Source organism: Pristis pectinata, chromosome 23 (assembly GCF_009764475.1).
Source record: "Pristis pectinata isolate sPriPec2 chromosome 23, sPriPec2.1.pri, whole genome shotgun sequence".
Classification (NCBI taxonomy): Eukaryota; Metazoa; Chordata; class Chondrichthyes; order Rhinopristiformes; family Pristidae; genus Pristis; species Pristis pectinata.
The window spans coordinates 36,034,362-36,058,645 of record NC_067427.1 but is presented as its reverse complement, the minus strand read 5'-3'; the positions used below and the strand labels follow the sequence as shown (position 1 = coordinate 36,058,645).

Below are 24,284 nucleotides of genomic sequence, written 5' to 3'. Positions count from 1 at the left end.
GAAGTCCATGTGTGCACAGGTGCAATGAAAAACTGACCAGCAGCAGCATCACAGGCACAAAGCATCAGATACGCGATATGCACATGAAAAATAAATTGTAGATATAGTATTCTTTTACAAGAAAGAACACGATTGCAACACAAGAAACAAAGTCCATTGTAGCGAAAAGTGGTCGCGGTGTTGCTGGTCAGTGTTCAGAGCGAGGGGGACGAGGCATTGAGAGGATCAGGACCAGGACAGGGAGTTTGGTGTAAAGAGGGTTTCCACAGTCTGAGTCCAGACGCTGTCGTCCGGTGACAGGTCAGCCTCTCGTCCTCCTCCACACCCACCGATCTTGCTTCACCACCTCTCTCTCTCTTTCTTTCTCTCTGCCTCTCTCTCTGACACCACTGTCCCTACCTCTCACCCTGACTCTCACGCTCTAGCCACGAACCATTCTCACTCGAGACCCGACTCTCTCTCTCTCTCTCCTACTTTCTGTCCGCCTCACCTTTCACCACTCTCTGCCCCCCACTCATTCTCTCCTTCCCCGCTGGTAAACAAGGCAGAGGTTTGGAAATAGTGGTGTCTCTGTGTGAGATGGAAGGTCTGCGCTGTGCTTGGTATTCTCTCTCTCTCTCTCTCTCTCTCTCTCTGTGTGGCCCGACGATCTATCAGCAGCGGACCCTGGACACCAAGCAGACACACTTTGCCCTCTCCTTTTCACCAGGGCAGTGTTTATCTGTAGTACAGAGTGGTGCAATACTTCACAAACAGAGACAGAACGAGGGAGTCGCAGTTAGAGAGAGAAAGAGAGAGAGAGTCTGGGTGGGACAGAGGTATTCTGGGTAAGAAGGCGCGGGACTGCTGAAATTCGGGGACAGGGTCAAAGTTCAGAGCGAGGGCGATAGACAGGACCGGGAGCAGGGAGTCGGGTGTAAAGAGGGTTTACACAGTCTGAGTCTAGACGCTGTCGTCCGGTGTGAGGTGAGTCTCCCATTTCCCTCCCCAAGGCACCTTCCCTGTCTATCTCCCCACACTCGTCTGTCGATCCTCTCTCTCTCCCACCCCTCTCCCACTCTTTTCATCTTTGTTTCTCCTTCCTCATCCACTGCCGCTCTCTCTTTCACTTTTCCCTTCTTTTCTATCTTCCCTGTTCCATTTACCTCCATGTGTGTCTCTCTCTCCCACTCCCTGTTTCACCCTGACACTTCTCTCTCTGACTCTCTGTAAGCCCGACTGTCTCTCTTACCCCGTCTGTCTCAGGTAACCGCGACAGTCTCTGCCTCTTTTTCGCCCTCTCCTTCTGCTTCTCACTCCTTCTCCCGCTTTCTCTCCGCCTCTTCTTCCACCACTCTCTGTCCCGCACTCGTTCTCTCCTTCTCCGCTGGTAACCCCGGCAGGGGGTTGAAAATAGTGGGGTTTCTGTGTGAGGTCAAAGGTCTGCGCTGTGCTGTGGATCTGTCTCTCGATCGATGCTGTCTCAACAGCAGACCGTGGACACCAAGCAGACACCCTTTGCCCTCTCCCTATCAGGCGGACAGTGTTTATCTGTGGTCCAGTGTGGTGCAACACTTCACAAACAGAGATAGAGATGGGGAGTCGGTGTTTGAGAGAGAGAGAGAGAGAGAGAGAGAGAATCCTGGTGAGCAGTGTGTCCGGTGTAAAGAGACTTTCCACAGTCTGAGTCCAGACGCTGTCGTCAAATGCGAGGTGAATGTCCCATCTCTCCCTCCCCTCTCCCACCTCTCTCCCAATCATCTTTCTCTCCACTCCCTCTCTATATCCTCCTCTTTTGCCCTTTCCCTCATTTTCTCTGTGTCTTCCAAGGTTCACCTCCTTCCATGTTTCTGTTCGTCGCGTCCTTTCTCTGTCTAACCCCCAATATTGTCTCTCACTCTAATCTTCACCCCCTCTATGAATCATCGGCTCCCTCCCTCCTCTTCAACCCCGAATCTTGCTGCCACTTTCGAACCCAGATTCCCTCTCTCGAACCCCGACTCTTTCTCTCAAACCCCGATGAATCTTTCCCTCTCCAACCACCACTCTTTTGCCCCTCTCTCTCTGAGCACGACATCCTCTCACCTACTTCTTCAATTTTTTTATTAATTTTCAAATTAATACAGATTAATACATATAAAATCAGTATTTATCCACGTAATACAAATAAATCGGGAGGACAATCATAACATATATAATCCTAAAGAATAAAAAATACATTCTAGACCCCACGGTCTCTTAGTAAGCGAATACAACACAAAAAAAATCAAAAAGTGAAAGAAAATGATTTATTGTATAATAAAGAACCGTCAAAATAAAAACAATATAAGTAATAAATCGAAACAAACTAAAAAAAGTCAAAAGAAAAAAACTTGACTGATATTTCAAGATGAACAAAGATAATCATTATGTCGTCAACTCCGCTCCTGTGACATGCTCTCTCCAACCCCGACTTTCCTTTTACCCCGATTCTCTCTGCCCGCCCTCACGTCGATACATTCTCTCTCGCCTCTCTCTCTCTTCATAAACCCAAATCCCCCTTTCCCTCTCTGTCTTTGAGGTGTTGCACCACTCTGCACCACAGATAAACATTTAACTGGTGATAGGCAGAGGGACGGGTGAGTCCTTAGTGTCCAGTATCCTCTCGTGAGGCAGTGTCGACAGAGCGAGAGAGATCCTCAGACTAGCCCTGACCTTCCCACTGACCCAGCGACACCGAGATTTCCAACCCTCAGTCCTGGCAACAAGGGCAGGAAGTGGGGTTGGGAGTTCCAGTTGGAAAGATAGAGAAGGGGAGAGAGAGAATGGGCGAGAGAGTAAATGAGAGAGAGGGAGAGGGAGAAGGGGAGAACGAGTTTCACAGAGTTAGAGAGAGGAGAGAGACAGAAGGAGGATAGAGGGAGGAAGAGATTGAGGGAGACGAGAGACGGGGATAAAGGAAGACAATAGGGAGAGACTGTGGGATAGAGAGGGGAGAAAGTGGACAGAGAGAGGGGAGAATGAAAAAGAGAAGAAACACGCGGGATCTCCTGAGAAAATCTCACTCTCTCTTACGCTTCCTCTCTCCCCTATACCCTGGAGACACAGTTGGAACACCCTCACAAACGCCAACACATTGAACTCCTTCTCCCACGTCGTATGCAGGAAAAACACCCGGGACACCCTCACTAACTCCCACCCATTCTTACCCTCCCTCTCCCCCTTACTCTGTACACAGGAGAAACACCGGGGCCACGCTCAGTTACTTGCACGACCTCTCACCCTCCAGCTCCCTCATACTTAGGAGACATGCACGGAACCCACGCTCACTACCATCCAATCTAACATTCCCTCCCCCGTACCCAGGAGATACGCCAGAAATTCCTCTCACGAACTCCCACCCCTTCTGAACCTCTCGCTAATCCCTGTTCCCAGGACCCCATAGAACCCCATACTAACTCCACCCCATCTAACCTTACCCAGTCTCCACCCTCTGACCCAGGCATTTATATAACCGGTACCAACCTCACCACCACCCCTCCAACCCCATCTCTCTCCCCTGTATCCATTAAACACATGGGACACACACACTAATTCCACCCCCAATAAACTTCCCTCTTCCTCTCCGCGACCAGGAGACACACCCGGTACTCTCTCACTACCACACCCGTTAACCCGTCTTCTTCCCTGTAACCAGGTCACAAACCGAAGACTCCCTCACTAACACCTCGCCCCTCTAAAACTCTCGCTATCCCCTGTAACCAGATGAAACACTCTGGACCCTCACAAACTAACACCGCCTCCAGCCCACCCTCCATCTTTCTACTCCCCGTACCTCGGAGTCACACCCGGGAACCCACACAGGCCCTCTTAACCATCACCATCACTAACACCCACCCGCTCTAACCATCCCTGCCCCTCTAACGCTCAGTACCCCGACACCCAGGAGACACAACCCGATCCTCCTCGCTGACACATCCCCTCTAACCTACGTCCTCCACCCTACAGAGACACGGACCATGGAGCCAATCCCGGACCCCTCCCACCTCCTGCCGCCCTCTTCACTACGCCGTCTGGCGCGCCAGTGGCTGTTGGAGGACTCACCTCAGCTGGATTGGGCGGGGTCTGTGGTGGGTGAGCGTCCGGTAGGGGCCACCCTCTTCCTCAAGTCTCCCTCGGTTCTAGCCGGCTCGCCTTTCGCCCAGGCGGTCTTCCGGGAGGCCGGCTGCCGGGAGGCCGGCTGCCGGGCCCGTTGGCTGTGGCGGGACGGGGAGGACCTGGAGCCCGTCTGCACAGTGGACCGTATCTGGGGATCGGCCCGGCCCTGCTGCTGTCCGAAAGGTCCGCCCTCAACGTTCTTGGCCGGGCTAGCGAGGTGGCCAAGTCCTGCCGTTCCGCTCAAGAACTGGCCCGCTCCCTGGGCTGGAGCGAGCGGCTGGCGGGTACCCGAAAGACCACCCCTGGCTTCCGGCTGGTGAAAAGCACGTCATGGCGGTGGGTGGGGTTGAGACCAATCGATACGGCCTCAGCAACCTGCTCATGTTCAAGGACAATCACCTGGTGGTGGTCGGCGATATCGCTAAGGTAACCGGTGCTGGAAGTGTTATTGGCTTTGTAGCAGAAATCTGGGTTGTTGGTTTCGGAGTAAACGGTGTCGGAACGCTGCTGTTTCCCTGATAACTGGGAATTGCGTGGTTTTTTACCTCGAAAACTGCAAGGTGGATCTGAGGTTTCCCTGGTTATTCCGGATGAGGTGTGTGGTTTCCTGGTTAACCAGGAAAATTGGGTATTGTTTCCTTGGTAACTGTAGGCAAGGAGGTTGGTTGGCTGGGTAATTTGGAGCATGGGATCTTGCTTCCTTGGTAACTGCAGCACCAGCCGGGCAGTTGCCTGGCGGTAGGTGCTGTTTCCCTGATCACTGGGGTCTTGGCCGGTTGCTGCCTTGGTAACCGTGAGGCGGTGTGCTCCTTCCCTTGTTGCTCAGAAGAAGGTGGTTGTAACCGGAGTCGGGGTGTTGTTGTTGCTCTGGTAAATGGGGACTAAGTTGTTGGTTTCCTGGGTAACTGCAGGCGTGGTCTATTGTTATATGGTTACTGAGGTCGAGGCGGGTGGTTACCTGGATAACCGGGAGGCAGATGGTGTTATTTTCCTCGTAACTGAGGATGAATTGATTGACTGGGCAACGGAGAGGCAGTGGGTGTTCTTTCCCTGATAACTGGGACTGGAAGCGCAGTTTCCTGAGTGACTGGGAGGGGGGAGTTGTTTGGCCTGTAACTGAGGACGAGGTAGTTGGTTGCCTGGGTAACCGGGGTCGGGTGGGATCGTTTCTACCGTAACTGGAATGTGGCTGGGCTGTTGCTTGGGTAACCAGATCTGGGTGATGCTTCCCTCGTAACTCGGGACTAGGTGGGTCGTTGCCTCTGAAACCTGAAGGCAGGTGTTGTTATTTCCCCTGGTAACTGGGATCGAGGCAAGTAATTCCCTCGGAAACCGGGAGCCGGGGCCAGTTCTTTAACTGTGAACAGGAGCGATGGGCAGCTGCTAGCCTGGGTAACCGGCAGTACGGTCTGTTGTTTTACAGGTAACTAGATATCGGCGGTTGGTTCCCTGAGTAACCGGCAGTGGGGATTGTAGTATACCAGTAACTGGGGACGAGGCTGGTGGTTGCCTCGGAAACTGAGAGGCAGTTGTTGTTGATATCCTGGGTCCTGGGGACTTGGCTGACTGGGAGGCCGTGGAGTGTGGTTTGCCAGGAGAATCGGGGTGATGCCTTGCCGTTGTCTTGGTATCCAAGAGTGGAGGTGTCGTTACTCTGGTAACTGGCAGTGGGCGCGTCATTATCTGGTAACATGTACAGGGAGGCATTGCTGGGGTAATCTGAGCAGGATTACCAGGTTATCCGAGGCAGCAATGGGGGAGGGGGGATTGAAGGGGCCAATGACCGGATCCCTGGGCAAGGGGGCGCCATTCTCTACCTGGGTAACTGAGGGCAGAGGTCACTCGTCATCTGAGTTACCAGGGTAGGCAGCATCTTGTGTTGCCAAGGTAACCAGGGCCAGGGGCTGGTAGACATTTTGCCTTGGTAACCTGTCAGAGGATGTGGTTTGTAACCCGGGTAACGATGCAAGGGCGTGGGTGTTGCTCTCCGTTAACCTGATATTCAGGGGCAGGGTATATCCCCGTAACTTGAGGAACCAAACAAAAGTTATCGTTGCTCAGGAGAGCGGACACAGGCGTGGGATGACAAGTTTTAACCATTCAACGACATTTGGTAGACTCATTACCTGGTTAACCATGGAGTCATACAGCACGGAAACATGCCCTTCAGCCCAGCTTGTCCGTGACGACCACAGCATTGTCCCTGCAAGTCCCCAGTTGCCCGCGTTCGGCCTATAAACCTCCAAGCCTCTCCAATCCATCAACCTATCCAAATATCTCTTAAATGTTGCATTTGTACCCGCATCGACAACTTCCTCATTCCATGTACTCACTACACTCTGTGTAAGGAAGTTACCTCTCAGGTCTCTTTTACATGCCTCCCTAATTTCTTGAATCTTTGCCCCATGTTTTTCTCTCCCCAACCCTAGGGAAAAGACTATGACCGTCCACTTGATCCATACCCCTCATGCTGTTATATACTTCTTTGAGATCACCCCTCATTATCATAAGCTCCAAGGAATAATGATCCAGCATGGCCAACCTCTCCCTGTTGCACAGGCCCTCCAGTCCAGGCCACATAATCGTAAACCTCTTCTGCACCCTATCCTGCTTAACAATGTCTTCCCTCTCAGAGGCTGACCAAAACTGAAGACAATACTCAAAGTGCGGCCTCAACAACGACTTACATAATGCCCCGACTACTGAACTCGATGCCCTGACTGATGAAGACCAGCATGCCAAACGCCTTCTTCGTCACTCTGTCCACTTCCGCGGCCGCTTTCTGTGAACTGTGGACTTGTACTCCAAGGTCCTTCTGTTCCATAACGCACGTCAGAGCCCTGCCATTGTCTGTACAAGTGCTACCCTGGTTTGAATGTCTGAAATGCATCACCTCACACTTACCTGATTTGAAGACCATTTGCCATTCCTCAGCCCATCTTCACAGCTGATGAAGATCTCTCTGCAATTCACTGTAACCTGCTTCACTATCAACAAGGCCCTAGAATATATTGTCATCAGCAAACTTGCTAATCGTGTCATGTTCATTGATACTCGTATCATTGGCATACATAATGAATAACAGAGGTCCCAGCACTGACTCCTGGGGCACCCCACTGGTCACGTGCCTCCTGTTGGAGAATCGAACATCAACCATCACACTCTGCTTCCTACCATCGAGCCAATTCTGAACCCACCTCACTCGATCCCTCTGAATCGCATGTGACAGAAACATGCAGATCAGCCTGTCATGCGGGACCTTGTCAAAAGCCTTATTGAAGTCCGCATAGAAAACCCCACTACCCTATCTTCATCTGTCCCCTCAGTTACCTCTTTCATGAACTCCAAAGGTTCGTCAGACCAGGGTATTAGTTTACCGTTAACCAGGTAAAAAGGGGCCGATGTGCACAGATTACCGGGATAACAGGGATAGTACGGTGTATTTACCTGGGTAACCAAGGGGGGTCGTTGCTTTGGGACTCGTAATCCAGATATCTGAGGCAAGGATGGGTAGTCACTGGTTTACAGGAGTTAAACTCGTCGATAACTAGTGGGAGAGGGGAGAGATCATTAATCAGGGAACTAGGACAAGACCGCAGACACACCGTCCTCTGCCCTTCCGGGACCAGATATCAGTGACCGCAGTCTCCCCCTCTGACTGCGTCTCTGTTCCCAGGCGGCGCGGGAAGCCCGGATGATCGCGAGTGTCTATAACAAGACGAAGGTAGAGTCGCTCTCGCTGGAGGAGGCACGCCAGGCCGTTCTGGCGGGAGCCGATATCGTGATGCTGGACAACTTTACTTCCCAGGTTAGTGCGATCGGCGCTTGACTCTCTGTCTCTGTCTCTCCTCTCTCTCCCTCTGACTCTCTCTCGCTCCCTCTCTCACTCACTGCTGATCTTTCTCGCTCCCTCGCTTCTGACGGCTGCCTCCTCCTCTCCGAGATGCCGCGCACTGCTTTCCTGTCCGCGCTGATGGCGTGGTCTGTGTTTATCTCCCACTCACACATACACATGGTCGGTGAACCGGGTGGGCTGGTGAGTATGATTTTGGATGCGTGGGGCAGTGATGGTCGTGTTGTGTGTGTGTGTGTGTGTGTGTGTGTGTGTGTGTGTGTGTGTGTGTGTGTGTGTGTGTGTGTGTGTGTGTGTGAGTCTGTTTGACTCAGTGTCCGTGTGTGTGTGAGGGTTTGTTTGTGACAGTAGCTCTGTGTGTATGTGAGTTTGTGTTTTTCCATGTGAGTGACTGTGCGCGCGCGCGTGTGTGTGTGTGTGTGTGCGCGCGCGCGAGTATGTGCGAGTGTGTGTGTGAGTCTGCGGCTTTGTGTGTTTGAGTCTCTCTGAGTGAGTATGTGTGTATGTGTGTGTGAGAGAATGAGATTGAACGAGACGGATTGTGTGATGGAAAGAAAGCGAGCGAGAGAGAGAGAAAGAGAAAGAGAGAAAGAAAAAGAGACAGAGTGAGTGAGCGAGAGAGATTGAGAGAGAGCGAGAGAGAGCTGTTCTGAGAGATAGGTTCCTTGGGTGTGCTGTAGAACAGAGACCTCGAGGTTCAAGTACATCGTTTCCGGAGAGTGGAGACACAGGCAGACAGGCTGCTGAAGAAGGCGTTCAGCCCGCTGGCCTTCATGGGACAGGGCACTGAGTACAGGATTTGGGACGTCACGTTACAGCTGCATAAGGCATCGGTTTATCTTTTCTGCACCCTCCCCAGCTGCATGAAGGATGTGATTAAGCCGGAGAGGGTGGAGAAAAGATTCAGCAGGATGTTACCAGGACTGGAGGGTTCAAGTTATTAGGAGACATCGGAAAGGCCGGGACTGTTATCCCTGGAGCGAAGGAGGCCGAGGGAAGAACAGACAGAGGTTTACAAAATCATCTGAGGGACATACATTAAGTGGATGGTATCAGTCTTTTCCCCCCAGGACACCGGAGTCTAAAACTGGAGGGTGCAGGTTTAAGGTGTGAGGGGTAAGATTTAAAGAATCATGTTTTTCATTCAGAGGGTGCGGGGCTTTTGGAAATAGATGCCAGAGGAAGTGTTATGGGCAGGTTCATTTAACAGACGCTTGGACTGGGACAGCTATAGGAAAGGTTCAGAGGGACATAGGCCCAAAGCGGGCAAATGGTACAGGCTCGATAGCACCTTTGGTCTGCATGGAGAGGTTGGGCGGAAGGAGAGACCTCTGCAATGTGCTGACACTCTCGCTCTCCCCCCAGGGAGTGCAGGACGCCGCTAGGGCCCTGAAGCAAGAGTTCCCGCGGTTGCTGATCGAAGCCAGCGGTGGGATCACCCAGGAGAAGCTGCCCGTCTACCTCAGCCCTCACGTCGACGTCATCCCGCTGGGATCCTTCACGCAGCAGCTGACCGCTCTCGACTTCTCTATGAAGGGCCTTCCCGAGCTGGGCAGCGAGCCCGAGTCCTGGTCCTCCCCAGCACCTGACCCGTCGCTGGAACCGAGCGACTTCGCCTTCTAGGGTGCGGGTGGTGGAGGTGTGAGGGTGTGTGGGGAGACCGAAGTCTGCTCCTGTTCCCCCGGCCCGAGTTCAATAAACGACGGATTGAAACGCTCTCAGCAGCACGTCCGCGTACGTTTTGTTACTGCGCATTGGTCCTGCCGATTGTACCGCGGGGCGAGCATAGACGGGACACACACAGGTTCGCACACACACACACACACACACACACACAAACACAAAGACATAAACAGACAGCCACATAAACACACATAAACACACACCCACATGAACACAAACACGAACACACACATTAATATATACACAAACACAAACACACACACACACACACACACACATACAGATACACTTACACACAGACTACACTACCACGCAGCAAAGGCTGCTTCTCCCTCACACTTCACCTTCCCTTCTTCATCCACTTGTCTCCCCTCTCCCTCCCGCCCCAACTCCCTCTTACCCCCAACCCCTCTCTCTCCTCTCTCCACTCTCCCTCATTCTATTCTCAACTTCTGCCTCTTTCTCCCTTCCTCTCTCCCTTCCTCCCTCCCTCTCACGGTCGTCGTCACTCTAGTTCTCCCTCTCATTCGTCCACCCTGCATGGAGCCCCGTCACCAGAAGGGATGCCAGTATTTAGAGGACCTTCTCACCACCCCCCCCCCCACTCGAGGGAGCGATTAGGGATGGGCGCTAAATGGTGGCAATGTCCACATATTCCTGTGGGACAATTAGGCATGGGAAATAAACGCTTTCGCACCCTCAATTTCCTGACGGGCATGAGGGATGGGCAATAAATGCTGTCACGCCCGCCGATTCTCGAGAGCCGGTTTGGATTGGGCAATACATGGTGGCAAACTCCCGAGCTTCTTGAGAGTGTAGTGAGGGATGTGAGAAAATGTTGGCAAGCTCCCATTTTTCCAGAGCTAACAAGGTTTTCCTGTTGGCAATGAAGCCCGGACCTCCGGAAAACATCCGCGCACAGGAGGCTCACTCCGACGCTCACTCACGCACACCCATGCCCGAAAGCACAAACCACCCCGCTTAATCCGATGATTGTGGTCCGCCACACTTCCTACCCTAAAGAGAGAGAGTCGGGGTTAGAGAAAGAGAGAGGGTGGAAGTCGAGGTTGTAGAGAGAAAGAGAGAGAGAGAGAGAGAGAGAGAGAGAGAGAGAGAGAGAGAGAGAGAGAGAGAGAGAGAGAGAGAGGTGGTGTGGAGAGCGAGGAGGATCTTGAGACAGAGAGCCCAGGCTGGACAAAGAGAGGTTTTCTATGTCAGAGGTTGCAGCAGAGTTAGAATTAGACACGGTCATAGTTCAAAGCGAGGGGGATAAAGTGGGAGTCTCAGGACCAGAAGCAGGGAGTCGGATGCAAATAGAGTTTCCACACTCTGAGAACAGACGCTGTCGTCCGGTGTGAGGTGAATCTCCCTGTTTGTCTCAGGCTCCTTCTCCCTCCCAAACTCTACGTACCTCCTTCGCTCAATTCGCTACCTGGTTTTCTCTTTGTGTGTGACTGTCTCTTTCCTCTTCTTGTCCAGATCTCTGTTACGATCCATCTCTCCTTCTCTGCATCTCTCTCCCTCCAGCACCATCTCTCCTTCACTCCCTTTTCTCCATCCTTCCCACCCTCCTTTCTGTCTCAGCCCCCTTCCTCTCTATCTCTCTCCCCTCCCTCTCTATCTCTCTCCTCGTCTCTCTTCCTCCTCGCTGTTCCCCACTCTCTTTTTCCGCCTCTTCTTCCTTTTTTTCTCCTCTCTTTCCCCTTTCTCTCCCTCTCCCTGTTCCCTCTTTGTCCCCGTCTCTCCTTCTCGCTCTCCCTCTTGCTCTCTCTCTCTCCCCCATTCCCACCCTTCCCCTCCCTGGTTCCCAGGAGAGACAGCTGGAACACCCTGGGTCTCTGTGTTAGAGGAAATATTTGGTCTGGTCTGGAGATGTCTCCCTCTGTTGACACACTCAGGAGCTGACCCCGGACATCAAAGAGGCACCGTTTGCCCTCTCCCAGTCACCAGCGCATTTATTAGCTGTTTATATGTTCATGGAATTGAACACAGTATCCGGAAATGGTTCCTCCCTACAGGACCACGGGCTGTGAGATTGGTGCAGGGCCATTCTGTGCGATTGCTGAGCTCTCATTACCCCTGATCCCTGCATCACCGCTGGCTGAAATCATGGGCTGCCCTCAGAAATAATACATACTGCAGATACCACAGGGTCACCTCCGTGTCTTGATTTTCTTAAGGTTTTCTGAGGCGGGCCAGGGCGCCTGGCGTTAGAATATCAGAGGCGACAACTACACGTGGAAACCAAACAGTCTTCACCAGGACAACGCACAGCAACGACACTCACACCACAAAAGGTTTATTATGGAGGGAGGGACGAAATTATCGGAGGCTGAGCAAGGGAAAGATTCAGACATTGGTATGTCGTGGGAACAAGGCGCTGATAACAGGGTCTGGGTGATACAGGAGTCGGGACGGGACGGAAATCTGGTTTGAAGGTTCACGGTGTGTGGGAGTCCAAGGGGCGAATCGTACCAGCGATCAAGTGGTTCAGCTGAAAATCGTAGGAACCTCTCAGTGAGTTACTGAAGGTCGGATGTTTAGGGTTTCGGGTAGAAGGGTTCATTGAGAGGGCTTTCACTGTCACTCATGGTTAACAGGTACTTGAGCGGGGTAGTATTTCAGCGTTGGTACTGAAGGGGAAGGACAAGGGTCATGAATCAAGCAAGGATGAAAGAATGAGCATCATGGAAAGGGATTGCATTGGAGAATCGGAATGGACGGTAAAAAGGCGGTGGGGAAAGACTTCAGGGTGGTAATGCGATGAAGCGCGGAGTGAAGCAGTCCTAGTGCAGTTAAGTCAGTGTTAATGAGACACTGTAATCGCATCTGCTGTTCCCGTGATGCACCGCGTCTGAGAAACCGCTTCGCAGATGAAAGGAGAGTCCGCACTGTCCTGGGGAGGGCGGGGCAAAGGAGGGACTCCGCTGTGATGTCACCTGCAGGTGTGGAGCCCAGGCATCAGCGCTGCACCTGACACTGGTCAACGTCCACTCGGTGAACTGAAATTAGCCGGGCCGTGCGTTGATGCAGTTGGCGCAGTGTGAGTGTGAGTGTTACGCCAACACGCGCAACTAAATTCAACTGCAACGTCTTCGCAACCGACTCCACCCCATTCACAGAATTTATGTGCAGAAAGATTACACTTGGAGGGGCAACTTCTGCAGAAGACGCGAATCGGAGTGGGATTGTGCGTTGTGAAGAGGATGCAAAGAGGCTCCATTGCAAGTCAGACAATGAGAGTGAGCGGACAGAAATATGACTGGCAGAGTATAACACGGATACACGTGAAGGAACCACGGTGGCAGGGAAAACAGGATGACAGCATATTGTCTGAACAGTGATAGATTGGGAAACTTTTCTGTTCAAAGGGAACTCGGTGTCACATGTCGGTGACTGAAAGAAAACGTGCAGGCGAAACAAACAATTAAAGTTAATTGTGTGCAGAAAGCCATACCATCCTGAAACTGAAGAATAAACCATTTTAAGTAACGTTTGTAAGCAAGTGCAATACAGAGACGTCTGCAGACAACTTTAATTACATTGTTAATTCGAAGCGTTTCACGACTGTCAGCTGCAGCTCCCTATCTCGCGGATGCAGGCGAAGATTCTTTCGTTGACTGTCGGTCATTTTGGGATGGGTGAGCTTGTGAAAACTGATCCTTTCTTGTCTCCAGTATCTTAGCTTCTCCTGTCCCATCCAACTCCACCTTGAACTACATTTCACAGTGCAACGTTGGTCTATGGGCAACCAATGAACAGAGACTCAACACAGAGTTCCTGTGCTGCCTTTCGTTTAGTGTCTGCATGTGTTTATGAGCTTCCTGTCCCTGTCTGTAAGTGTGGCGGCCTCTATCACTGAGTGCAGCTACCTCCTGATTATTTGCGCCTGCCTCTCTCTATGTGCATGGTTGTATTTGCAATCCTCCCTGGCTGAATCTGTGTGAGTGTATCTGCCTCTGTCTATGAATGTGCTTTCTCCTGTCTGTCAGAGTACTTTGTGTCTGCATGCACCTGCCCCTTCTCTTGAGTAGACCTTTCACTGAGTCTAACTGCAGATGTATTTGGATCCATCACCGAGTGTGACTGATTCTGGCTGTTACTGTGCCTGCCTCTTTCTATGAGTGCCTGTGGCTGTCTCTGTCTGTCAGTATCCCAGTCTCTGTATGTGTGTGTGGATCTGCCTCCTTGTATGAGTGTTCTTGCACCGTCCATGAAGGTTCCTGACTCCATCTGCTAGTATGCTGCCCAGATGGATTTACCCCTGCCTCTGACAGTGTGTGCACTGCAGTTGCTGTGAGTGTCCCTGCACGTCCTTCCTGACTGACCATGCCGGTAAGTATGACAGTCAGTGACACTGAGTGCACATGCCCCTGAAAATGCGTCTGCCTGCATCTCGCTGTCTGTGTGTCTACCCATGTATGTAATGTTTTCTGGTTGCCGGTTTGTGAGTGTACCAGCCTCTGTCCCTCTACATGCTTCTACTGTCTCGGCGACTACTTTTCCCCTCTCTCTGTCTGTTCCTGTGTCCCTCTCTCTCTTTCTCTTGCTCTGGAAGAAATGTCTATTTCTGATTATGTGCCAATCTCTGTCGGTGCCTCAAACTGCCACTTCACTGGGGACACCTGCTCGTTCCCGTAAATGTTCCTATTTCTCTTCTTTTGTCCAATTTTTGACCATGTACCTGCTTCAGTGTCTGTGTATATGTGCATGCAGTCTGTGTGTTATTCCCCGTCAGTGTGTGCACCTGTCACCATATTTGTGAGCTCCTTCACCTGACTGTGAGTGTGCAGGCCTCTCTCTTCTCTCTGCTGGTGTGTATGGTTCTGTATCAGTCTCTGTGTATGAGCTAACCTGCCTTTATATTTGTGCGCACCTGGCTTTGTCCATTCAGTTGTCTCCCTCAGGATATCAGTGTGCATGCCACTGTCCTTGAGTGTGTCTGTCTGCATTCGTCTGTGTGTTATTTGTTTGTGTACTCGGCACTGTCTGTGAGTGTACCTGGCTCTCTCTCTGAGGAATATCCAGCCTCTGTCTGACTGTACCTGCCTCTGTCTGTGTTCCTGCCATTACTTCTCAATCTCTCTGTCACTGTGCCAATCTCTCAATGATTCTCCACTGTAACTGTGTGTACACCAGCTCGTCAGTGTGTCTGTTTCTTTCTTTATTCACCCACATCCCTCTGTATACTTGTGCCCCAGTCTCTGTAATATATGTGGACCTGACATCTGTGAGTGTCCTTGCCCGAGCCTCCTAGTGTCCGGTATCCTTCTGCTGGTCTGCCTGCCTGTGCGAATTTGCTCTTGCCTCTGAGCAACAGCATCTCTGGTTGCTCCAAGTATTCCTGCCACTTGCTGTGACTGTTCTTGCCCCTGCCTGTGAGTGTCCCTGCACCATCCCTGTGTGTCTCTGTCCTCTGTCTGTGAGTGTTGCTGACCCTCCCTGTGAGTGTTCTTGCTTCCTCCCTGTGAGAATTTCTGCCCTGTCACTGAGAGTGCTCCTGCCCTCCCCCTATGAAGGTTCCTGCCCCTTGCCGGTGACAGACATTGCCCCCTTCCTGTGAATGTCCCTACACCCTACCTGTGTGTCCCTGTCCTCGTCTGTGAATGTTCCTGACTGCCTGAGCTTTCCTTTCCAATCACTGAGTGTCCCTGCCCCCTCCCTGTGAGTGTCCCTGCCCCCTCCCTGTGAGGGTCCCTGCCTCCTGCCTGTGAGGGTCCCTGCCTCCTCCCTGTGAGGTTCCCTGTCCCCTCCCTGTGCGTTCCTGTCCCATGCCTGTGTGTGTTCCTGCTCCATTCTTGTTTGTCCCTTCCCCTTGCCTGTGAGCAATCTTGTCCCCTCCATGTGTGTTCCTGCCCCCTCCCTGTGAGTATTCCTGACCCTGCCTATGTGTGCCTCCCTCCTGTCTATGAGACATCCTCTCCCATGCCTGAGTATTCCTTCTCCATGCCTGTGTGTCCATGCCCCCTCCTGTGAGCAATCCTATCCCCTCCCTGTGCGTCTCTGCCACTCCCAGTGAGTGTCCCTGACGATGACTGTGTGTTCCTGCCCCATTTGTGTCAGTTCCTACCCCGTACCTGTGAGTGGCCCTGCCACATCCCTGTGAATATTCTAGTCCCTCCTTGTGAGTGTCCCTGACCCCTCACTGTGAGTGACCAGCCCCTGCCTGTGTGGTCTTGTCCTATGCCTGTGAGTGTTCCTGTTCTATGCCTGTGTGCTTGCCCCCTGCCTGTGAGAGACCCTGCCCCCTACCCGGTAGGGCCCCTGCCCACTCCCTGTAAGGGCTCCTGCACCTGCCTGTTTGTTCCTGTCCCATGCCTGTGTGTTCCTGTCCATGCTTGTTTGTGTCCCTTCCCCTTTCCTGAGAGCAATCCTGTCCCCTCCCTGTGTCCCTGCCCCCTTCCTGTGAGTGTCCCTGCATCCTGCCTGTGTGTTCCTCCCCCATCTGTGAGAGTTCCTGTCCCACGCCTGTGACTATTCTTGCTCTATGCCTGTGTGTACCCCTGCCACCTCCCTGTGAGAGTCCTTGCACCCGGCATCTGTGTTTCTTTCCCGTCTGTGTGGGTCCTTGCCCCCAGCCTGTGTGATCCCTGCCCCCTGCCTGTGAGTGCCCCTGCCCCCTGCCTGTGTGTTCCTGTCCCATGCCTGTGTGTATCCCTTCCTCTTGCCTGTGAGCAGTCCTGTCCCCTCCCCGTGTGTATCTGCCCCATCCCTGAGTGTTCCTGCACACTGCCTGTGTGTTCCTCCCCCGTCTGTGCGTGTTACAGTCCCCTGCCTGTGAGTGTTCAAGCCCCCTGCCTGTGATCGTTCCTGCTCCATTCTTGTCTGTGTCCCTTCCCCTTGCCTGTGAGCAATCTTGTCCCCTCTGTGTGTCCCTGCCCCCTCCCTGTGAGTGTCCCTGCACCCTGCCTGTGTGTTCCTGCCCCTGTCTGTGAGAGCTCCTGCCCTCTGCCTGTGAGTGTTCCTGCCCCCTGCTTGTGAGTAACCCTGTCCTCTGTCTGTGAGTGTTCCTGCCACAGTCTCTGACCACTCAGCTCTTTTAATTTATTGAGCAGACAAAAATTTCCAACAGGACCAATTTTCATGCCATCTGTGAAATTAATCATTCCTGCCAGGTTGAAATCCATGTCATAACTGTCTGTCACAGGCATCAAGTCCCAGTACAGGTTCCCATCTTAAAACGTGGACCACACACTTCCACTCACTGCACACTCCTCAACTTCTGCCAACATTCACCAGGCCTGCTTTGATTGAAATTTAACTAATTACCCCTGATCCCATGACCCCTCCTTAACTTTTAAACCATTACCCATCTGAGACCTCATCACAGATCTCAACGAAATACTTGCAGAGCAGAGGAATCACATTGTCCCTATTAACATAGCTGGTTAACACTTCAAAAATTAAACAAATTAGTCAGTCAAGGTGTCACCGGATCAAAGTCATCTATACCATCCCTGAGAATTACCGTCAGTACAAATACAGATTGAGCCTGTCCATCCAAAAAAAATCCAATCCTTTTTCTACCATTGATATAAAACTCAGCAGCCTGTGATGACCTGGTTTATTCCTGCTGCCCTTCTTGAATAAGGGCACCACATTTGATGTGTTCCAGTCATCCGGCACCTTTTCAGGGATGATTTGAGCATTTCTGTCAGTCCCTGACAATCTCCTCCTCTGCCTCCCACAGCAGCCTGGGATCCATCTCATCACACCTGGGATATTCAGCCACCTTTAATCGCTCTGCAACATCTGATTCCTCCTTCTTTGTGACAGCAAGTTGTACAAGAATTCCCTTTGCTCCTTCCCTGGATTCCCCAACAACAACACCTTTCAATACAGTGAACACAGCTGAGAAGTACTCACTGAAGTGGTCACCTGCTTCTGTACATTCATGTCCCTGCCTCTATTACCAGTTTGTCCTGCTTTTCTCAATGAATGCTCCAGCATATAGCTCTGTTTGTTCAGGTTCCTGTTTGTTTTTCTGCATCCTGCCTCTCTGGCTCTTCCCGCCTTTCTTACTCTGTGTGTTTGCCTGTCTGCAGAAATATTTGTATGTGTCTTCCATTGCCTGTGTGCGTACATGCCCCATTTTGTAACTGCTCTGCCTCCATGTGTTTGCCAGCCTGTCAGTGAGAATGGATATTGATCTGAGTGTGTGCCTTCCTTTTTTCATGTGTAACTTTCTCTGTTATTGTATACTAGTGTAACTGTGTCTGTGATTATGTATGTGTGTACCTGTGTCTGTGATTTTGTTCGTGTGTACATCTGTCTGTGATTGTGTACGTGTGGACCTGTGTTTGTGATTGTGTATGTGTGCACCTGTCTCTGTGATTGTGTACGTGTGCACCTGTGTCTGTGACTGCGTACGTGTGGACCTGTGTCTGTGACTGTGTACATGTGGAACTGTGTACGTGTGGATCTGTCTCTGTGATTGTGTACATGTGGACCAGTTCTGTGATTGTGTATGTGTGGAGGTGTCTGTGATTGTGTAGTGTGGACCTGTCTCTGTGATTGTGTATGTGTGGACCTATCTCTGTGTATGTGTATGTGTGGACTTGTGTCCGTGATTGTGTATGTGTGGATCTGTGTCTATTTTGTGTTTCAATCCTCCTCCCCCCCCCCCCCCACATTTCAGGCGCCTCTGTCTTTTCTGCTCTGTCTCTGAATTGACTGAAAGGTGTGGATACCTCTCTGAATGCACCTACCTCCCAGTGGGTGCCTGTCTCCATCTGTGCATTCACCTGTTTCTCTATTTGACTGTTCCTGTCCCTGTCACTGAGTGTTCCTGCCTCTCTCTTGTGGTGTTCCTGTGTGTGTGGATTTCTGCCTGCCTCTGACTGTGTCTGCATCTGCAGCTGCCTGAATGTGTCTCTGAGTGGGGATGAACCTGATTTTAAGTGCTCCACCTCTGACATAGAAAGTGACAGCCTCAGAATTTGATTGTCACTGCCATCATTTGCAATTTTGACTGTCCATCTGTGTAAGTGTAACTGGGGTGTTTCCCTGTCCCTGTCTCTGTATATACATGTCCCTCAAATTGTGTGTGCTGTGCCCTGTGTCTCCCTGCATTTCTTTCTCTGTCTTTCTTGTGTCTGCCTGTGCATGATTTCCTCTGTCAGACAGCTGCCCTGCCTCTGTCTTGCAGAGTGTCTGTCTATGAGTCAACTTGTACCTGCTTCTGATTGTGCCTGTCTCTGCAGCTGCCTGAATATTCCTGAAGTTCTCTCTGTGGGTAGGAACATAGCTTTAAGTGCTCCCCCTCTGACATTGAATGTACCAGCCTCTGAATTCGTTTGTGACTGCCATAGGTTGCAATTATGTCTGTCCATCTGTATGTGAGTGTACCTGCCTCTGTCTGTGGGATGCATCCTCTATCCCCACTCTTCCTTTACTTGTCCCTCAAATTTCGTGTGCCTGTGTCTGCCTGCCTTTATCTCTCTCTCTCCTTTCCTCATGCCCACCTGTGCATGATTTCCTCTGTCAGTGAGTGTCTCTGCCTCTTTTGGGAGTTTCCTCTGCTCCTGACTTTTTTTTCTTTCTCTCCCTCAGATTGTGTGTACCTGAGCCTGCCTGGCTTTCTCTCTCTCCCTTTCTTGCACATGCGTGTGCATGACTTCCTCTGTTTGGCAGTGTTCCTGCCTGTGTCAGTCTCTGTAAGAGGCAATGAATGCCCCTGCCTCTGTCACTGCGGGTCCCTGCCTCTGTCACTGAGTCCTTGTCACTGAGTGTCCCTTTCCGTGTGTGTCCCTCTCCCTGTCAATGACTGTCCCTGTCAGTGAATGTCCCTGCCACTGTCTATAAGCGTGATTGTCCCTGTTAGTGAGTGTCACAACCTCAATTAGTGCCCCTGCCTCTAAAGAGTGTGTTTCTGCCTCTGTCTATGTGTGTCCCTGCATCTTCATACACTGAATTTATCACAATCTCTCACTCTGGTCTCTTCTCTCCTCTGCATCTCATTCTAATTACCATTTAAACACATCCCATTTCTCGTACTTTCCCTGTATCTTTCTGTGGCAGGTGCTCATAGTCATTCACAAAGTCGAAGGTGGGTTTATTGTCACATGCACAAATACATCCGTGCACAGGTGCAATGAAAAACATACTTGAAGCAGCATCATGGGTCATAACATCATATCAGCAGCATGCACAAGCATTTCCCATCAACATACGAACTGCTTGCTGCAGGAGTACATGCTGTGTCCTTGCACCTGTCTCATCATGTATCTTACCGTCCCTTTGTCTTTGCCTGTATCTGACTGTCCCTCTCTCTGTTGTGCCCGCCTGTGCATGGTTGTCTCTGTCTGTGCATGGACCTGCCCTGTAATCAAACACCTCTTCCTTTTAATGGTAATTTGACCAAGAACCCCACCGCTCCTTCCCAAATAGTTCAGCTGCATTGTCCTTCATCATGGTGACTGCAGATGAGAAGTATTCATTTAAGCCGTCACCTGCATCTGCCTTTGTGGGTTCCGTCCTCACGATCTCAATGTGTGTCCGCCTCTGCAATCCGTTCCACTCCATGTGCTCTCTCCCAGTGTATTCACGTCTTCGTGTGCCACTCCAGGAGACGTGAAGATCCCCCTGCCCAGATTTGTTTGAGCAAGCGGCAGACTTAATGCTCATCTCCCGCATCCGGCAGTCCAGGGGGCGGATCTTTGCTCACTCGACGGAGAGTTGCCCCGGGTGACGGATGTTGAGAAGCCCTGAACTTGCCGATGGGGACCCGCAGTTGCGGTGCGGACGGGGCGCAAGTACCCTGCGGCGGTGGGAGCGGGTCTGCTGCTCTCCGCGCTCCGAGGCCAGGCTTCCGCCGGCTCCTCTGCGTCGCTTCGCTTCCCCCCCCCCCCCGGGTCAGATGGCGGCTCACAGGGGAGAATACACACCGCCGCTTCTTCTGCTGCTTGCACTGCTGGTGTGCAGGTGCATCGGCAGGAGAGCGATTCGCTGAAATACAGCAAACCACGTTTTCCTGGTACGCATGCGCAACGCTTGGCAGCTGTTGCCCACTGGGAATTGTCGTCAATCTGTGCTGGAAGGGACAGGTCGATACTTCATCCAAATTAATGAAAGAAATGCACGAAATTCTCAGCAGGTCAAAATTCGCTCCACTTTATTTACACTGACACTCGGTGCTCTGGCTTACAGGGTGCTAGCTGTTTATATTTCACGGGACCGGCTTCCAGAACTTCAGCCGCAGACCTCCTGTGTTTACCTGATTCCCACCTGACTTTGAGAATATTCTGTAAGTGTGGCGCTGCTCTGATGCGCTCCCTTACAGCACCGTCAGCGCCAACGCCGGATTCTGTGGTGTGACTGTAAACATGTTGGACTGACGTTCACTGTCCGACACCGATGGAAACACGAGAAACTTTTCCCCAGCTTCAGCTTCCTCCCAGACTGGACCTATTTCACTGAACTCCCTGCCTCTGTTTTATTGTCAGCGTCCTGCAGATTCCATCTTCTATGTAAAAAGGCGTGTCACATCGGCGTGGTTTCTGAATTGTAGCGGTTATCACATTCGCCTCACACGCGAAAGGTCCCCAGTTCGATCCTGGGCAGGAACATGATTTTGGATCCTCCTCCCCTCTTTGACCGCTGGGGATGCCAAGAAGACGAACTCGACTCACCACGCCTCTTCTTTGCTCTGATGTCAGGAACAATTTATTCAGTGAAATTCCGCATACCTGTTGTGGAACCAAATTACATGCCTTCTGTTTGCTCTCCCTCTCTCTCAGTCACTCCATCTCGCCATGTCCTTTATATTACTCGTGTGCTCAGTCCATAGGGCCCTCAATCATGCAGCCACAGACATACCGTGTAGTTGACACTTCCTTTCACATTTGATCGATTTGTGATGATCTGTTGTCACAAGTTTAGGGCGAAGTATTGAACCGAGAAAACTGAAGCCCGGGTTATTGGAACTGTGTACCCGCTGTTCTGTTGCAAAAACGTCCCCTGGTACTTTGCATTTAATCCTTTATTCACAGTGCCGAACGTATCTTGGGGCTGTGCTGTAAAACAGGAGGTTTTCCTGAACCCGAATGGGTGGGATTCACCTGGATTCACCGCTGCTTCACCCCTCTACTTCCAATATTCCTGATATCACTGCTCAATGCGCTAACCGTGGGACACATTTTCTCTGCCAGTAGAGTCCGCAAGAGTCTGAGAGGCAGCAAGAATGATGCGAATCACAATGATTCCGAGATGAAAAACAGAAGGAAGTCCATCATATTACTCTTTGCCATATCTAGCAATTTCATACTGCTTTGGATGACGTATTTTATATTTTTTTCTCTGGGTGCAAATTACTCAGCGTTATTATGCAACCAGTTTCAGCGACCCGATATTTATCGCGGATGAAACCAGCTACATGCTTCTTCTTTTGAGCTGCTGCACAAACACTTGCATTTATGCGGTGACTCAGTCCAAGTGCAGGCAGGAGCTGAAGAATGGGATGCAGTATCCACTGGCAATATTATCTAAGTGTGTGAATGAAAGTACACAATGCAGTAATTCTGGGCAATAGGTTCAGCAGCTTTTCAACTTGCTTTTCAAATGGAGCAAGACATTTTCCGGGATCCTTCAGACATATCAATGGGCAACATCCGTCATCTGCTGTCATATTTTGAATTATGGAACATGTTCGATGGTTTTAACTTCACCAACTGCCAATTGTCCTTTTGGTCACGGAGCGAAATCATAAACCGACACACCAGTGGATTTTGAAAACCGTGTTCTGTTGTTCAGATTTATTTGAAATTGCAATGTTGTGTTGTTTTTCACGTCAAGGTCAATGAAGAGACGCTGCACCTGTGCGAATCGAAACATTTAATGTCTTTACAAACATGCACGGGCTCGCTTCTGATGAATGGAACATGGATTGTGGTAAAAGATAACGATTAACTTCAACTTCTCGTTTGCCCACAACAATTCCGCCATTGGTAGCAACCCTGTATTCATTTGTTTTGAAACATTGGTAATTATGTCTTGTCGTCAAGAATAACCTCTTGCCTCCGGACAGTTTTTACGCGTCAGCGACGAGACCTGTTGGTCCTAGAGACTTCTGTCTCGACCACTATATCCGCAGTTTGAATGGTACATGTCTGGGACGTGCCGGAAAAGGCTGGTCGATGACATGTTGGGAGTACATAGAATGTGTCCTGTGAACTTGGCTCTTCCCGTAGGGAGTCCTCCTGACAGACATATGACCTGCGGTAGTTCCAGTGGGGCGTATCCTGATCACTGGTTTCGGCAATATTCAGCTTCCTTGGACTCCCTGGTCAATGGCATTCCACATGTGTTCTCGATAGCTAAGGATGGCTGTACCTACATGTAGATGTGCCGCCAGTTCATATCTCTGGTATGGAAGAACCCAGATTTTCATAGGCCTGGAGTGTGTTTGCAGTATCCCCCCCCCCCCTCTTCAGACACTGTGATCGAACATGAACGTGAATCAATCGCCAGTCGGCTGACCATAAAACGCAGACAGACACGTCCTGTCGAAGACATAATCAAAGTTCAGCTTTCACACTAGAGAGAGAGAGAGAGAGAGAGAGAGAGAGAGAGAGAGAGAGAGAGAGAGAGAGAGAGAGAGAGAGAGAGAGGTGGGAGCAGGAATCAGAGAGGTAATAAAGGCAACCCAGAAGCGAGAGGTTGAATATGTCCAAAACACTCCAGCCAGTTGGTCCAGACAGATCTCTGGTACTCGGCCAGGTATGATGTCTGGACCAGGCGCCTTCCGTAGATTCACCCTCTTGAAGGATGCCCTGACGTCGGCCTTAGAGACTGAGATTACAGGGTCATCCGGAGATTTGCGGCTTGTGTGGGTGTGTCATAGTTCTCCATGTAAAAGCGTGCATAAAAGGCATTGAGCTCATCCAGGAGTGATGGGTCGTTGCTACTTATAGAACGTAGAACAGTACAGCACAGAACAGGACCTTCGGCCAACATTGTTGTGCTGAGATAGATAATCCCTCCTACCTACAATATGCTCCTATCCCTCCTTTTCCCTCTCATACATGTGCCCATCCAATCCTCTCTTAAAAGCCCCCAATGAATTTTCTTCCACCACCCTATCAGGCAAGGCATACCAGGCATTCACCACTCTCTGAGTAAACAACTTACCCCTTAAATCTCTTCTGAACCTACCCCTTCTCACCTTAAATACATGCCCTCTGGTATTGGTTCGCTCACTAATGGGAAAAGGATATTGTTTGTCCACCCTATATATGCCCCTCACTTCCAACAGATCAACCCACAGCCTCCACCGCTCCAAAGTAAAGAGCCCAAGTTTGTCCAGCCTCTCCTGATAGCAAATGCCCTCTAAGCCAGGCAGCATTCTAATAAACCTCCTCTGCACCCTCTCTAAAGCCTCAACATCCTTCCTGTAGTGAGGTGACCAGAAATGCTCACAATACTCTAAATGAGGCCTAACTAGATTTCTATAGAGTTGCATCATAACTTCTTGACTCCTGTACTCAATACCTCAATTAATTAAAGCCTTCTTAACCACCCAATCTACCGGTGTAGCCACTTCCAATGAGCCATGGACTTGCACCCCAAGGTCTATGCTCTTCAACGCTGTTAAGGGTCTTGCCCTTAAGAGTGTACTGCCTCTTTACATTAGTCC

At 51.0% G+C, this 24,284-nt stretch overlaps 1 protein-coding gene and 1 non-coding gene across 2 annotated transcripts; both read left to right on the top strand.

The window, feature by feature from the left end:
- The first annotated feature begins 3,977 nt into the window (after positions 1-3,977).
- LOC127582023 (nicotinate-nucleotide pyrophosphorylase [carboxylating]-like) lies at positions 3,978-9,592 on the top strand. The gene is given in 5 exon segments (XM_052036953.1): positions 3,978-4,230; positions 4,233-4,430; positions 4,433-4,542; positions 7,793-7,928; positions 9,339-9,592. Coding segments are annotated over 5 exon segments (951 nt in total).
- Positions 9,593-21,146: 11,554 nt separating this feature from the next.
- On the top strand, positions 21,147-21,219 carry trnav-cac (transfer RNA valine (anticodon CAC)). The gene has a single exon. It is a non-coding gene; the product is annotated as a tRNA-Val (tRNA).
- The last annotated feature ends 3,065 nt before the right edge of the window (positions 21,220-24,284 follow it).